Below are 16,935 nucleotides of genomic sequence, written 5' to 3'. Positions count from 1 at the left end.
GAGGAGAGGAGAGGAGAGGAGAGGAGAGGAGAGGAGAGGAGAGGAGAGGAGAGGAGGCCCAGGTTGAGCATATCAAGAAAGTATAATCAGGCATCAGACATTTAGGAGCAGCTTTTATGGGCACTGTCCAGAGAGGAGGAAGCTTTTATAGTGAAACGGCAAAGAAAAACCCTCCTCCCACTGGAAAAAAATCACAAAGGGATTAAAAAGACGAATTATGGGTTGACAGCAGCCTGCGACCTCGACCTGCCCTGACCACGGACGCCCACTCTTCGCTGCTTGTCAGGGGGCTCGCTGAGACTTGGACTTAGGAGGGGCCTTTGGCCTCTGTCCTTTTACCCACGAGGTAGGGAGGGCAAAGCTGAGGCTGCCAGAGAGGCCTTTGTGAGCAGGGGTTAGCGAGTCAGTAGCTGACTGACTTATTTATTAGTTTGCATTTCTTGGAATTAATTTACTCATTTTCCATTCCTTTTGTTGTGTATCTGCCTTGTGAAAACGGGGAGTTTATCTGTGGAATGAACATTCCAATGCCCGGATGCCACAGAACCTTTTCTGAGCACAAGCTTGCAACCAAGTTTAGGGGACAAAGTCGTGTGGCTGGCTATGTACGATAAAAAGGACTGGATGGATAGAGTCGCAGGCCGATGGATTTAGGCTAGGGCAAGGCCGGGGCTGACAACACAGGACTCACCTGTCTCCTGAGAGCTGGTGTCTGTTTGAGAGTTCTAAGAGACTGCTGCTGTTCTGCTCAGCCGCCAGCAGCATTATGGCCTCGCTGTTCTGGGAGGATGTGGGTAGGCTGCTTTCAGTCTGTACAGGGAGACGCAAGTCAGGGGCCCTGCTCCCCACGGAGCAGCTGTGCTCTCTCAGGCAGGGCTCTGACATGCTGGGGAGGTCATGCTATCCAGAGACTAAAATGTGGACCCTAGAGCTGCTGATCTCCAACACCAGTGACTATCAAAACACCAAAATCACACACATTAATAAAGGCAGGAAAAGAGTTCAGTTTTAAGATCTCAAATTTAGAGCCATCTCTAGCAAGCTTTCCACCCATGCTTCTGCCCTGGGAAGGTCCAGGAAACCCTCCTGCCCCACAAGGAGCTCAGGGTAGTGATGTGTGCTTGCAATCCCAGCACTAGGGAAGCTAAGGCAGGAGGATGGCTCAAAGTGTGAGGGCAACCTGGGCTACATAGTGAATTCCTGCCCAGTCTGAGCTACAGAGGGAGAGTTGTTTCAATAACAGAACTTGTGCACAGTAAAAAACAAAACAAAACAACAACAACAACAAAAACCCAACCAAGTAAACATAAAAAGGCCCTAGCTCAGTGATAGAGCAGGTAGAACACTTGTCTAACATCGAGCATGCTAGAGGCCCTGCTTCCACCCACAAGAGGGGAAGTCGTGGGAACTGAGACACAGGGAGGTCTTGAGGTTGAGGCCAGCCTGGGCTACATGGTGAGGTCCCATCTTTACAAAAAAAAAATGCCCCCCCCAAAGCCTATACATGCATGTGTAGCTATATTCAAATTCACTGAAAACTAGAGATGTCACCAATTACCCCTCATTTTAGGAGTCTTTCAAATGTGTTCCAGAGGGGAGGGAGTGATGCCTAAATGAGGGGAAGTTCCCCGTGATCAACAGCATTGTATTCAGTAATGTACATACTTGCCCCTAAGATGCATGGGGATTGGCTCCAGGAGCCCTCCTGTGATGGTTTGTCTATACTTGGCCCAGGGAGTGGCACTATTAGGAGGTGTGACCTCGTTGGAGTAGGTGTGTCACTGTGGGTGTGGGCTTTAATATCCTAGTCCCAGCTGCCTGAGAACCTGTATTCTGCTAGCAGCCTTCAGATGAAGATGTAGAACTCTCAGCTCCTCCTGCACCAAGCCTGCCTGGATGCTGCTATGCTCCCACCTCGATGATAAAGGACTATATCTCTGAACCTATAATCCAGCCCCAATTAAATGTTGTCTTATATAAGACTTGCCTTGGTCATGGTGTCTGTTCACAGCAGTAAAACCCTAACTAAGACACCTTCCCTCCAACAGAAAAGTCCTCTATACTCGAGTCCCTTATTTGCAATGGTATAGTTTTTGTACATGCCTCACACAACACAATACGACATAAGTAGCTATCCCACTACTGTATTGTTCAGGGGACAGTGAGAAGGGCACAGTGTTTGCTTGTTTGTTTGCTTGTTTGTTTCCTGAATATTTCTGATCCAAGGTGTTGAGTGGATCTATCGATGAGTGACCGGCATCTATGAAAGACCAGGTGTCCATTTGCATCTGGGAACATGAGTGCGTGCATGTGAGTGTGTGAGTATGCACATGGATATATACGTTTCTCTGCAGACCCTGGGGGCGGGGCACTTACTGTTGTTTCAGTGGAGGAGTTGAACATCTTGGGCACCAGGCAGTGAGTGAACTGGATTCTTGGGTCTTTGGTGGTGATTGACAGCCCTTTCTGTAAGATTTTCACCAAGCGGATCCAGAACTGAAACACAGCCTGTGGATGTTTCTCGTGGAGCCTCAGATAGTAGATCTTCTCGGTCACTGTCCTAACCCGGAGGATGCGCTGGGTCCTGTCATAGATTTGTAGCTCCACATACTTCAGGGGAAGAATCCTGAGCATAAGTGGGGAATTCGTGTGTTGGTGTCTGCGGCTCCTGCCCTAGCCCTGGGACTAGCTGCTGTATCCGACTCCCTTCTCATGGATTCGCAGGATCTCTGTTCCTTAGTAAAGACTCGCATGCCTTTAGGTGTATGCCTAAATCCCAACACTTGGGAGCTAAGGGCAGGAGTTCAAGTTCAGCTTGAGCTACGTGACTTTGTCTCAAAAAAAAAAAAAATTAAATAAAAAGAATCTGTTCACATCAATCACTGCTATCAGTGCGTAACATCTCACTCTCACTTACTGCTCACAAGACTCTTAGAGAAAGATAAGTATTATTAACCACTCATTTCAGATTTTGCAGTAAAGCCTCGGCGAAGTTCTGTGAGTGACTGGGGGAGGTGATTCGATAGACCAAAGCACACAACTTATTGTGTGAGCGTGAAGCCCTGAGTTCGAACCCCAAGCGCTCATGGTTGGTTGGTTGTTTTGCTCTGTTCTGTTTTGCTTTTAAAGAGCCAGGGGTTGTCATGTATGCCTGTAACCTCCGGGCTGGATGTCAAACCGGGTAGGCAGATCCTGAGAGCTCACCGGCCAGCCACCCTCGCCCAACCAGTGTGCTTCAGTGAGAGGCCACCTCAAGGCAATAAGATGGATTGTGGTAGAGCAGGGATATCTAACACATCCTCTGGCCTTGCACCCTGACACACACACACACACAGCACATGCACAGTGGCAATCCTAGCACTTGGGAGACTAAGCAGAAGGACTGAGCATTTAAAGCCAGCACAAACTACAGGAGTCCTGTCTCAGAAAACAAAGGCCATGCGAAAATATTCTAAGTTTGCTCAGTCATCCTGATCGAGGATTAGAACAGAGATTTCTTGCCTCATTTCTAAGCTTTTCCCTACATCTTTGACTCCTTGAAGCAACCAGTAGGAACGGTGGGTGTCTCCTATATGCCGAAGCTTTATGCTTTGCTTTGCTTTTCTTTGATACTCTGTCTGCCCCTCCCAAGTTCTGGGGTTACAGGTTGGTACCACCATGCTCAGTTTATGTGGTGCTGAATTTAGCTAGGTCCGTGTGTGCACTAGGCATACAGTCTACCAACCAAGCCACATCACTAATCTTTTTATTCTTCTCTCTCTCTCTCTCTCTCTCTCTCTCTCTCTCTCTCTCTCTGTGTGTGTGTGTGTGTGTGTGTGAATACCACATATATGTAGGTTCTCTGGAAGCTAGAAGTGTGTGTCAGAGTTACAGGTGGCTATGGGCTGCCTGACATGGGTGGTGGAAACTTACTCAGGACTTCAGGAAGGGTCACCTCTCCTAACACACCCCCACCCTTTATAAAGACAGGCTTACCATCCTGGGTTTGGCAATATCTTTTTTTTTTTCAATCTCAATATCTCATAGCTCTATTTGACTTTAATATCTCCATTTATGGGCTGGCAAGTTGTCTCTAAAGGTGAAGGTATTCATTGTCAACTCTAGTGACATGAGTTCAATCCCCAGAACCCACGAAGTAGGAGAGAAATAACTCCCAAAGGTTCTCTTTAAAAATCTCCCACATCTACACTGACCGGGAAGCCAAGGCTGGGCTCTTCTCAAATTCTTATAAAGTGAGTTCCAGGCAGGACGCGGTTACGGAAGTAGATTCTGCCTCAAACAACAACAATAACAACAACAACAACAACAAAAATAAAACAAACAAACAAAAAACCCCAAACCAACCAAACCAAACCAAACAAGACCTTAAAAAAATTAAACCAAAGGGAAGCTAAGATCTTCAACCATTGAGCTGGAGACAGGAACAGTGTGGCAGAGACACTGAGGCAACGTGCATTAGGCAAGCAGATGGAGCTCATGAGGAGCACTGCCCTGGAGCACTACCCTTCCTTCTGGTTTGAAGCCTGCCCACCTGCACAGTAAGCATACACTTGCCAATCATCCCACACTTCCGGCCCCTCCCTTCCAGCCTTCCTTTACCTTGCCAATCATCCCACACTTCCGGTCCCTCCCTCCAGCCTTCCTTTACCTGCATAGTAAGCATACACTCGCCAATCATCCCCCAGCCCCTCCCTCCAGCCTTCCTTTACCTGCTGAGGGTGATGACAGGGGCACCAAGTGCGCTATGGGTGGAAAACGGACCGTGAGGCCAGGTGACATTGGCCATCAGGAGGATATTGGGGAGTGGCAAGGAGGGCACGGAAGAGGTTACTCCAAGGATCATAGTGGCAGATCTTTCATAGGCATCCATCCAGTTTCCTTGCTTAGTGACCTGGAAATCAGCCCCAGACACGCGGGTCAGGAAGAGATTGCAGACAAGGCAAGGAAGGCTGCAGACCCCAGGCAGGGCCATCTCAGGTGGGTGAGCTAGACCATTGCCTGCTACTGGTCTCTTTTGTCCCTCTCCCCCAGTCACCCAGACATAAAGTTTTGTGACTAACAACCCTGCATAGTACTGCTTTGTGTAGAGAAACCCACATTTAGCTTTGAAAAGATACACTAGTCACTTGGGAGTTGAGGCAGGAGAATCAGGAGTTCAAGGTCACTCTTGGTTTTATGTGGCGTTAGAGGGCAGCCTGGGCTACAGGAGACCCTGTCTTAAAACAACAAAGGAACAAAAATATATATAAAAAAAAATTAAAGATGTTTGGTGAGAGAAAAGTAGCACCGGAAATTTTATACTTCCTGCCCTGGGTCAGAGAAACCAGCAAGCTAACAGCCTGGAAGCGGGCTGATAGGAAGAAAGGTCCAGAGGAGGGAGAGAGTTCGGAAAGAGCTACAGAACAGAAAAGACCAGGGAAGCTCACATTGGGGGAGGCTGGAGAGCTTCCCTCAGAGAAGAAAGGCAGCTTGTTGCAGGGGCTCAAATGCCACAAGCTCTTCTGCTCCCCAAAGTACAGGGGTTGGGGGGAGAGGCATGGCAGGACAAGGGCAGTGGATGCTACGAACTGGGGCACTGTCCCAACTCAGGGCAGAGAAACACCAAAGCTGGGACGACTTGGGAGCCACAGCTACCATAAGCAGAGATTCCCGTGTTCCCAAGGCCATGGGCCTTCTCCCAGTGTTCCAGACTCTGTGCAACCCTGACAAATGCACATCCCATGGGGAAACTGGGGACATGAGGAAACCCCAAGGAAGACTGAAATTAATTCCTACCAGCCCGTCCAAGCCACACTTCGAGGGAAAAAAATTAATTTTGATTTTGGGGAGGAAAAAAAAAGTGACATTTCTCAGAGCCTGTGCTATGAAAGAGGATCTGTAGTCCCTACTGAGGGCCATAGCCACCGAGAGAGGGCGCACAATAAAATGCCGGGAACGGCCTACTTTGGGATGGTCATAGGGAACAGTGACATAGGAAACAGAGGGGAAGAAGTGGAATTAACTGAGGAGCAAGTCACCTCTAGTCTCTCACAGCCGTGCAGAGTCCATTTGGAGACGCTCAACAGCCTCGAAGTTACATCATGGAGAAGGAAGTAAGAGGTCAAAAGTACCACACATAACGAGGGGTGACTAGGAATTGAAACAGCCTGCATCCCACGTTACTGCTCCTTCACCTTAGGCTCGCTAGCTCGTATCCCAGGAACATAGGTGTCTACTTAGGCAGCACAGGAGAGTGGGGCACTGGAGACACCGAACAGTTTTCCCAAACTGGCACCGTAATGGGAAGCGGCTCAATGCCGGTGAGAACCTCAGATTGAGTTCCTACACCTACCTAGAAAGGTTCCCACCATCCCCCTACAACTCCCTGCCACTTGACCCCTACATTTAGGTGGGTCCCTGACATCAGCCCAGGGTCCCCACCTTAGCCTGGGTACCTTCAAGTTTCTCTGCCTGCTCTTATTCCTACCCAAACCCCAGTGGTTCCCACAGAGTGACCAGGACCCGGGCTGTCTGACACACAGTTCTCAAGTCCAGAGAGAATGCCCTGGGCGTCTGTAATCATGCATTGCTGTTCCAAATGGTCTCAGACAGAGCTTGCCTAGACAGTTACCACTGACACGGTTAAACTGCGCACCTTGAGGCTGCTTTCAGGGCTAAAGAAACAGTTTTGCCATTAAGAGTGTTTATTGATCTCAGAGAGGACCTGGAGTTGTTCACTTTCCAGCAGCAATGTCAGGAAGTTTACAAGGACTCATAACTTCAGCTCCCCGGGGGTTTGATGCCCTCTTCTGATCCCACCCCCTGGGCACTGCCCTCATGTGCACAAATACACAATAAAAACTTAAATAAATCTTAAAAAAAAAAACCAACAAAACATTTAAAAAGATATGTAAGTTGGGTGTAGTGGCATACTCTTTTAATCTCAGCACTCAGGAGGCAGAGGCTGGAGGATCTCTGTGAGTTTGAGGCCAGCCTGGTCTACAAAGCTCTAGGCCAACCAAGGCAACATAGTGAAACACTGACTCAAAAACAAAACAAAACTTCCCTCTTGTTCCAAACACTAAGTAACTCTTTAAATGTAGTGTGCTGGGGGAGCATAAAGAGAAATGACTTTGGAAGCAGGCTGTGGGAGGAGAGGCTCTTATCCCGAAGATGCAGGAGGTACCTGGATAAAGGTGCTCTCAAACACCACTGAGTCAGAGAACAAGTTGAATTCTGGAGAATGAATCAGTTGACAAAGCAGGCCATCTACTACTCCGAGTTCCACTCCAGGGCCTGGGTCCCTGATTGCAGGAGGGAGGCCCCTAATTTTACTCATTGGCTCTTAAGAAGAATGGGCTGGGGAACATCTCTGGGGCTCCACACAGACCCAGCCCAACTCCAAGGTGTTGGTGGAACTACAGCTCCCCCCACCTCCCAGCTTCAGCTCCCTGATGCTTATGGTTTAGCATGGCCTCCAGGGCTGGGAGGGCCTGTCAGCTCACAATGGCAGGAATGACATCAAAAAGATGCTAACAGTAGGAAAGGGGGAGGAGGCCAGGAAGTGGGTACATAGGACTGGGAGATGACCACAGACCAGCTGAAAGCTTCCGGATTCTAAACGCTAGCCCTTACCCCAAGCAGCAGGGCGATGACCTTCCCCAGGCAGTGAGCTGGCTGCCCAGGCCCCCCAATGAAGGACTCTGGGAAAATCACAGCCTTTGATCCTCTTTCATAACTGGAAGCCTCACACGAAAGCTCTTTGTAAGTTCAACCCTAAAGTCAGGCTGGGGGGGGGGGTCGGCAGGATGGCTCAGCTGGCCAAAGCACTTGCCACCAAGCCTGATAGGAGTTTAAAGACTCCCAAGATGGAAGTGACAAAATGAAAGAACTGACTCTCTCTCTCTCTCTCTCTCTCTCTCTCTCTCTCTCTCTCTCTCTCTCTCTCTCTCTCATCCTCTGACCTCCTTGTGCACATTGCTCCATGTGCCCCCCCACACACACACACACACATTTTCTTTCCAACTAGAAAAACCTTTTGGAGAGAAACTTCAAAGTATTTATAGTTTTCCTTTTTTTATCATATAGTCCTGGATGCCCCAGAATTGAGTATGTAGACCAGGCTGGCCTCAAACTCAGAGGGCCCCATACCTCTGCGTCCCAAGTGGATAGATTAAAGGTGTGCGCCACCACCTGGTCAATAAACTCATTTGAAAAGCGGCACATCAATTTAAGAAACTGTAAACTAATTTGACTGGGTGTGTTAGGAATTCTACCACAGAACCAGGTCTTACTATTAATTTACTTCTATTTTTGTTGGTTGGAGATAGGGTCTCACTGTGAAGCCCTGGCTGTCCTGGAATTCACTATGTAGACCAGGCTGGCTTTGAACTCACAGAGGTTCTCCAACCTCTACTGAATGCTGGGCTTAAAAAAGCTTGTGTTTGCTGTTGGAGCTCGTGGGTGTCAGAAGACAATTTGAGGGTTCTCTCCTTCCTCCTTTAGGGGATTGAACACAGGTCTGTCAAATTCTAAAGCAGATGTCTTAACCCTCAGAGTCATGTCGCCAGCCCCTTTGTGGAGATTTCTGAAATCAGTGGTACCTTCATTGCAGTGAAACTCCCTCGGCCCACTTTCAGACATATTTTTCTTTTCTTTTCCTACCTTCCTTTCTTTCTCCTTTTCTGCGTGTGTGATAAGTGAGTGTATCTGCGCGTGTGTTCTTTTTTTTTTTTAAGGTTTATTTATTTTATGTATGTGATCACACTGTCACTCACTTCAGACACACCAGGTGAGGACATCGGATTCTATTACAGATGGTTGTTGGGAATCGAACTCAGGACCTCTGAAAGAACAGTCAGTGCCCCCCCCCCTTTTTTTTTTTGGTTTTTCGAGACAGGGTTTCTCTGTGTAGCCCTGGCTGTCCTGGAACTCACTTTGTAGACCAGGCTGGCCTTCGAACTCAGAAATCCACCTGCCTCTGCCTCCCAAGTGCTGGGATTAAAGGCATGTTCCACCACGCCCGGCTCAGTCAGTGCTCTTAACTGCTGAGCCATCTGTGTGTTCTTGCAAGGGGTGTAGCCATGTGCATGCTCTGAGTGGAGGGCAGAGGACAGGCCTCAGGTGTTGGGCATTACCTTTTCATCTTGAAACCAGGCCTCTTTGTGCTGTGTACTCTAGGTTAGGTGGGCCAGCAGCAAGCTTCCTTCAGTTCTCCTGGGCCTTGTGATCTCAGAAGCACCGGCTGTTGCTATGGGCTTTTTCTATGTGTTCTGGGATCAGCATTTAGGTTGCCATAATTGCCAGGGAAAGTGCCTTTACCTACTGAGCCATTTCTCAGTTCCCAGAGCTTATCTGAACCGTCTAGTCATAGGCTCGTCTCATACTATTTTAAATATTGAAGTTTTATAGAATGCTAAAACCTGTTCCCATTAGTTTGAAAATAGTTTTCTTTCTTCCTTCTTTTCTCCCACTTCCTTTCTTCCTTCCTCTCCTTTTCTGTTAAATACGGTGCAACACTCCCTTCTCTTCAGCATCCACTAGATGGCAATAGAGTTCAAGCCTCCAGTTATCAGGCTTAAGCATCGGTAGTTGGAGGTTTTTAGATACGCTGTCCCTTAGCTCTCTTTGCTTTTCTGTCTTAGCGCTTATCTGTGCTCACACGTTCCCACCACTGAGATATTCTTCCTAACTTAGCAAGTCCCCAAGTCTCTGCATTTTAGACGGTTCCAGTGCGTGCTTGTAACTCAAGAGGCAGAGGCAAGGCAGTCACAAATGCAAGGCCTACATGAGCGACATAGCTGGGGTTGCATTGTGAAATGGTGCTCTGGCAGCCACACGTGGCATGGACAAGCCCATTCAAGGACATGCACACAGATACACCACTTATCACACACGGGAAACTACAGGGTGGAAATTGAAGCTTTTCATTAACATCCAACTCCAAACAACATCGTGTTTCGGTGCTATACAAAAATCTTAGTCACAGGATTGTTATGAAAGATTTCTTTTTTAACCTGATCTCCCCTCTAATGTCTTTCCCCAATCTCTGACGCTTCACACAATGAAGGCTGATTTCTCTCTCCCCAGGATCAGTTGAGAGTTCTTCTCTGTGGCTTCTTTACTCCCTGGTCTACACCAATGAAGAAGTCCCATACAGATCAGTTTTAGTTACCAAAGCAGAGGGTTGGGGGAGGTTGCTATGGGTTGGGAAATAGTCCTTACATATTCCAATCTAGAATAGGCATGTTACATCGACTCAGAACTGACTGAGCGGAATCATTTTCCATAGCCCCATCCAGTCTCAAGGGAGTCTGCAGTGAGCTTCTAGCCATTCACCTGGAATCCCAGTGCAAGAGATTGAGGCAAGATTGCTGTGAGTTGAGGCCATTCTGGGCTACACAGTGAGCCTCTTGTCTCAAAACAAACAAATGAAGGGATACTAAAAATACTGCTGACTACCGCTGGTAGTAGAGATCTTCCCGGTAGATAACTATTCAACGCACACCTCACGCCTCTCCTGTAGGTAGGACACCCTTACAATATCTTCCCTCAAAGGGAAAAAAAATGTTAAATGACATTTACTTACATATCAGGTTCAAACTTAACAAGCTCTGGGTAAGGCACAAGTTTCTCTACCAGTGTGGCCAAGCTCTAAAAAAAACCCAAAAAAACAAAAAAAGAGTATAAGCTACATTCCCACACACCTAACACATAGTAATGGGAGACCAGGTTAATAGTAGTCGGGAAGATAAGGAGGAAATGGCTGGGAGGGATGGGGAATGGACAGGTGCACAGCAGCCTGATGGTTTTGGGGTACCAATCAGCAGGAATAGGTGGGGATGCACTGTTTAGGCACCTGCTCCTTTTTAGGGACCCGGGCAATGGTTCTAAGCCATTGAAATTTTTAGTGATCTTGCTACATTATAACATAGTGTGCCCTTGACGGATAGAAATATTGGAATTAGCTGGGCATAGTGGTACATACTTGTAACCCCACTAATAAGGAGACTAAGGCAGGATTGCCAAGAATTCAAAGGAAGTGCAGACTCTATAGCAAGACCCTCTCTAAATGAGAGAGGGTTGGGTGCACATAAACACACAATCAACATCAGCTTACACGGAAGGCAGGTGTGTGCCACTGTTTGCTTTGCAGTTATACTTTTTCTTATACACTTATTTATCTATTTGTTTGTTTGTTTATTGGGGGAGGTGCATTTGTGAAGGTCAGGGAACAACTTGCAGGAGATGGTGTTCATCTTCAATGCTGTAGGTCCTCCGGATCAAACAGGTCATCAGGCTTGGCAGCAAGAGGTTTTATCCACTGAGCCATCTTGCCAGTTCTCCAATTACGTTAATTTTTTTCATCTACATTTACTCTGTGTGTGTGTGTGTGTGTGTGTCGTGGTGGTGGTGTGTGTGAAGGGTTGGGGAATGCCAGTGACAAGTGTGTGTGTGTGTCATGGTGGTGATGTGTGTGAATGGTGTGGGAATGCCAGTATGTCACAGTGCACGTGTAGACTTCAAGGACAAGTGTGTGTGTGTGTGTCATGGTGGTGATGTGTGTGAATGGTGTGGGAATGCCAGTATGTCACAGTGCATGTGTAGACTTCAAGGACAAGCCTATGGGAATGTTCTCTCCTTCTACCATGTAGGTTTTGGAGATCAAACTGAGGTCATCTGACTTGTTGATCAGTGCCTTAGCGGCTAAGACTAACCCTCCAAATACATGACTGATGGTACTACACTAATGAAATCAACCTTCTGTAACCTTGGCAAAGTCAGGGCTAGTTTGCCAGTCCTCAGAAATAAGGTGTGACAACATAACTTTAACCCCAATAATTGAATCACAAATTTGAGGCCAGCCTAGGCTGCATAGCAAGAGCCAATAACTAAATCATTTCTTAGCCCCAAAGGGGCTAATGATGAACCATGTACCTAGAAGGTGGAGGTTGGCAATATACTGACTCCCACCCAGCAATAGCCAACACCAATCCCTAAGCCAGAGTCATTAGTCAGCGGCATTAAGAACACCAAGGAAGCAGAGCTGCTAAGACAGCAGAGGACGCTGTGTTCCATTCTTTTTGTTTGGCAAAAGTATATCAAAATCATAAACACAGAGACAAGAGCGAAACCTAAGGCAGAGTGAATACTCTCATAGCAGGGCAGGGATCAGAGAGGTGGATTGTGGGAAGGAAGCCTCTTTGCCCATTGTAATGACACACATCTTTAATCCCAGCACATGAGGCAGATGGGACTCTGAGGTCAGTCTGGGTCACTTGTCACCTACTCATTATCAGTTCCAGGGCTATGTAGTGAGACTGCTTCAAAACAAAACGGCCCTTCTTCCACTGTTGAGTGGAGGCGTAGCTGCTCAGTGCTGGGCAGACACGAGCGAGCACCTGGCCTGTAGCTATAATCCAGACCCATTAGGCTAGGGTGGAGGGATCCTAGGTTTCAAGGCCAATCTAGATTGCTTCGGGAGCTCTCACAAGCAAATCTCTTGCAGCATGCAGATTCAGTAGCTGACTTAAACTGACAACAAACAGCCACTTAGCTGGCTAAGTCATTGAGGAGAACAAGATAGGCTAGGCCTGCAGGAATGCTCATTTAGATCGAGGCAGGGCGGGGAGAGGGCAGATTTCCTTTATAGAGTCCGACCAGTCACAAGACCAAACGGTTCTGGGGGTGGGGAGGGGATTATGCCACAACTCTGTCTAATATAAAATGGCATATAATCTGCAAAGGACCCAACTCTATGTTAACATATACTTACCTCTAGATTACTTATAATACCTAATGCAATGTAAATACTAAAGTTGTTCTGTTTTGCTCAGGAAGAAATGACAAGAAAAGGTGTCTTATCACGGACACAAGAATAGTTCATCATGGACATAATTTACAAAAAAAAAAAAAATTTTCAGCGCTGACTTAAGTTTCCTTGGTAGAATGTTTTCCTGGTACATGTAATGCCCTATGTTCAATCTTGAGCCCTTACAATCAAAATCTCAACCTACAGTTGGCTGAATCCATAGGGGCAACCATGGAGGACCAAGGTCTTGCCTAGGCTCAGATAACCGGCTGATACAGGGCAGACCTGAAAGGCCCTGCCCCTGAGGTTACATTTAAACAAAACTTTTTGAGTCCAGTCTTGCTATGCAACCCTGGCTGTCCTTGGTATTTTTGGCAATCCATATTCAGTTTCTAAACAAAATCTTGAACACTTTTTTGCTCCTAAAATTGAAAATATTAAGTTTAGACAGAAGCTTACAGTCTAAACCCTTAGAAGGTAGAGGCAGCTGAATCAGGGGGACAAGGCCAGCATTAGCTACATGAGACTATCTCAAAAGAAAAATTGGGGGCTGGAGAGATAGCTCAGCAGTTAAAAGCACTGATTGCTCTTTCGAAGGTCCTGAGTTTAAATCCCAGCAACCACATGGTGGCTCACAACCATTTGTAATGAGATCTGACACCCTCCCTCTTTTGGAATGAATGAACGATTAAATAAATAAATAAACGTATGTGAAAATGACCAGGTGTAGTGGTGCACACTTTTAATCCCAGCACTAGAGAGGCAAAAGAGACACCAGGGGTCTCTATGAGGGCCAGCCTGGTCTACATAGTGACTACCAGGACAACCAGGACTGCACAGTCAAATCCTGCCTCAACAATAAAAATAGAGATAAAGTTTATTTATAGATCTAGGAGTTAAACTTTTCCTTACTAATTTCAAGGGCAGGCATGTCAACAGGACACACAGTGGAAATATATATATTCACATTTATTGCATTAGAAAAATTCATGTTTAAGCCACACAGTGGCTGGAACGCCCATACCCTAAGCAGGCCTGATCATCCCATAGCCCTTTAGACATTATATACAAACACGTGCATTACACACTGGAGAAAGAACTTAATGTACAACTTGACCTGGATACTGGAATAGCCCACCCTCTGTCTTCACAGCCAACCCACAGCCCCTTTGACGCTGCCCAAACAACTCTCATGGAAGAGACTCAAAAGCAAATCAACAGAAGATACTTAGGTCCAAAAGAGTCCTTTAGGACAGAGGGCTGAAACGGATGAAACCAAAAACCATTCTCCCAGCTGGAACTGGTACACCTCCATCCCAGAGCCTCAGACAACCCACTCACAGCTCTAGAGGAAACAGGCTCTTTTCCAGGGTAAGGGAATAGCCTTTCCAAGCCTAGTAAGAGTCCTTTGGAGACACTTGATGCTGCCTCTCGGGAAATGGAACATGTGGTTGGACATGCTGAAGCTAGTGTGTCAAAGTACGGCTGATGCCTGGAGGGAGGTTCACCGCACTCCTCGGGGTGGATGGTCTGGAAGGCCCTTGGGAGGCTGTGTGCTGGCTAGCTGACCCCTCGTGATCCAGGAGCTCTCGGGCAGAGGGCTCTCCAGTAAGCCTCCCAGAGACTCCATCAGTCTAACAAAGATGGAAAGCAGGGTCAACATGATGCCCAGCACATAGAGGTTCAGCATGGACTTCATGGCGATAGGGCACAGCTCCTTTGCAGGGATGTAGAGCTGCTTTCTGCTGCTAGATCCTGTGAAGAAAGAAAGAAGACTCTGAGTGAGTCTCAACCCTTGTTTTCTCAGGAGCAAGAGAGGCCCTGCCGGCCAGGGAGACGGGGACAATGGCAAGTCCGCTCCCGGCATCACCTCCAAGCATGTGTGGTTGGAGAACAAATACACATGTTGTTGGGATAACTTCAAGAGCACTGTTTACAACTGTATATCTTTAACTCTTCCTGCTATGTAGCCCAGGCTGGCCTCAAACTCAAGCAATCCTCCTAAGTGCTGGGCTTACAGGCATTCCACACACGCAACTACTTTTATCCCTCTTTAAGACCATTCCCACCTAGCACAACACACAAGCCCTGTTACAGTGCCAGGACTTAACTTGACATCAGGGGCGGGTGGAAACAGAAAGAAAATTGGGCAGGAGATAGCACCGGCTGCGGCTGCTCTTGCGGAGGACCAGCTGACACATGACAGTTCACAACCATCTGTAACTCTAGTCCCAGGGAATCTGACGTCCTTTTTTGGCTTCTACAATCACCCATGATGCACAGCAAACAGGATATAAAACATGAAGGCAAAATGCCTCCATGAATGTATACGTACGTGTACGTGTGTATGTGTATTTCATGTATATATATAAAATACGAGAAAATGATAGGTGTGGCTGGTGGTGCATACTTGAGCTACACAGTGAGTTAAAACTATCATGGGCAACTTAGTGAGACCCTGACTCAAAAAGTAAAAAGTGGGCTGAAAGCCAGGTGTGGTGGTACACACCTTTGATCCCAGCACTTGGGAGGCAGAGGCAGGAGGATTTCTGAGTTCAAGGCCAGCCTGCTCTACAGAGTGAATTCCAGGACAGCCAGGGCGACACAGAGAAACCCTGTCTCAAAAAACCAAAAAAAAAAAAAAAAAAAAAAAGGTGGGCTGAAAATATAACTCAGTGGTATAGAGTGCTCGCCCACCCTAGCATAGTACCCCAAGAATAAGAAGGAGGAGTATGTCCTAAAGCAAACAACCTGTATAAGTTTCTCCTGTATCATACATTCAAGTTGATCACAAGCTTTTTTTCCTGGAACTAGCTCTAGCTCTGTACACCAGGCTGGCCTCGAATTCACAGAGATCCTCCAAGCTTCTACCTCCAAAGGGCTGTAATTAAAGGTGTCCGTGGCCCGCCGGCCGCCACCACCACCAGAGGATTTATAAACTTCTTGAATATCGTCAATATAAACGATAAGGGTGACAAAAGCCTGTAATCCCAGCTATGAAGGAGGTTGAGGCAGAAGGAATACATGTTTAAGGTTAGCCCGAGCTATAGAGAATGCAAAGCTAATTTGGAAGATTCAGTGACGCCTTGTCTCAAAAGTAAACATAAGGGCCGGTAGGTAATGCAGCCCAGTGGTATAAGCCGAATCTAGCACATACAAGATTCTAGGATCAATCCGGAGTACCACAAAACAAAAAGTAGCAAACAAAAAAAATAGCAAAAAGTCAAATCTAGTTAATTTATGCAAACATCTTTGAATGCTTTCAAATAGCTCGGGCACTCGGTAAGGTACTTGGGGCCACATGGTCATCCTACAGACAAGAACCCAGCCTTCAAAGGGGCAGTTACTACACAACATTCTAAAGGAAAGGAAGGCTACGGTACTTAAGTGAAACTTGGTGGGCAAACAAAGGGGGCCCATGGAGTTCATCGATTGGGCGACGCAGAGAGAGCCGGTGGAGGCACAGCCCTGACGCGAACGCAAGTAGCCCGACCAATGGGGCAAGGGATCCAGGACTCGGCCTCCGGCCTGGGGGATCCTGGGCCAGTTACCTCAGGAGGAAAAGTCGAGAGACGGCTGCTCACAGTCACACCAGGTCGTGCAGGAGTAAGGAAGAAGGTCGGCTGAGTCGCAACGTGGAAGCTCTACGCAGGCACTGCTCCGGATAGAAATAAGCCCCAAAGAGAAACGGACCTCCCGAAGCCCCACCCCTTCTGGGCGAGGCTCCGCCCTCGGAGACTGCGCGTGCGTACCGAACCCGCACGCGCTCGCCCTGGGGCACGTCCGCCGGTCCTCCAGCCCCTGAGTCAGCTGTGTCGCCGCGGAGTGCTCGTGGAGTCACGGGAAGCACGCGGCGTGCGGTTGATTCACTGCAGTCCAGAGTGGACAGCATGAAGTTCAGACGCACCGGCCGCCTTCTAGAAGATCAGGAGCCAAAAGGCGCCTTTACCCCCTCCCCCATTGCTGGATGCGGTGCTTGAAGTGACCACCACTGGAGCCCGGGCAGTGGGTGAAGGCCCCGCAGGGGTTCCTTCCTTCCGCCCTTCCTCTTTCTTTCTTTCTTTCTTTCTTTCTTTCTTTCTTTCTTTCTTTCTTTCTTTCTTTCTTTCTTTCTTTCTTTCTTTCTTTCTTTCTTTCTTTCTTTC

At 47.6% G+C, this 16,935-nt stretch overlaps 2 protein-coding genes across 3 annotated transcripts in view; both read right to left on the bottom strand.

The window, feature by feature from the left end:
• Fam71f2 (family with sequence similarity 71 member F2) overlaps positions 1–7,318 on the bottom strand; it is a 9,408-nt gene extending 2,090 nt beyond the window's left edge. For both annotated transcript variants that reach the window (XM_029535648.1, XM_021191769.1), the window contains exons 1-4: positions 7,166–7,318; positions 4,710–4,891; positions 2,377–2,626; positions 692–810 (exon numbers count right to left, since the gene is read on the bottom strand). In XM_029535648.1, the coding sequence (XP_029391508.1) occupies positions 692–810; positions 2,377–2,626; positions 4,710–4,891; positions 7,166–7,318 (704 nt within the window). The remainder of the gene's footprint in view (positions 1–691; positions 811–2,376; positions 2,627–4,709; positions 4,892–7,165) is intronic.
• A 6,420-nt stretch (positions 7,319–13,738) lies between these two features.
• Hilpda (hypoxia inducible lipid droplet associated) lies at positions 13,739–16,530 on the bottom strand. The gene is made up of 2 exons (XM_021191599.1): positions 16,342–16,530; positions 13,739–14,545 (listed from the first exon to the last, which is right to left on the bottom strand). Exon 2 carries the CDS (start codon positions 14,487–14,489, stop codon positions 14,295–14,297), a length of 195 nt encoding a protein of 64 aa, XP_021047258.1. The 5' UTR covers positions 14,490–14,545; positions 16,342–16,530; the 3' UTR covers positions 13,739–14,294.
• Between the last annotated feature and the right edge of the window lie 405 nt (positions 16,531–16,935).

This window comes from Mus pahari, chromosome 2, assembly GCF_900095145.1.
Source record: "Mus pahari chromosome 2, PAHARI_EIJ_v1.1, whole genome shotgun sequence".
Classification (NCBI taxonomy): domain Eukaryota; kingdom Metazoa; phylum Chordata; class Mammalia; order Rodentia; family Muridae; genus Mus; species Mus pahari.
This window is presented reverse-complemented; position numbering and strand designations above follow the sequence as displayed.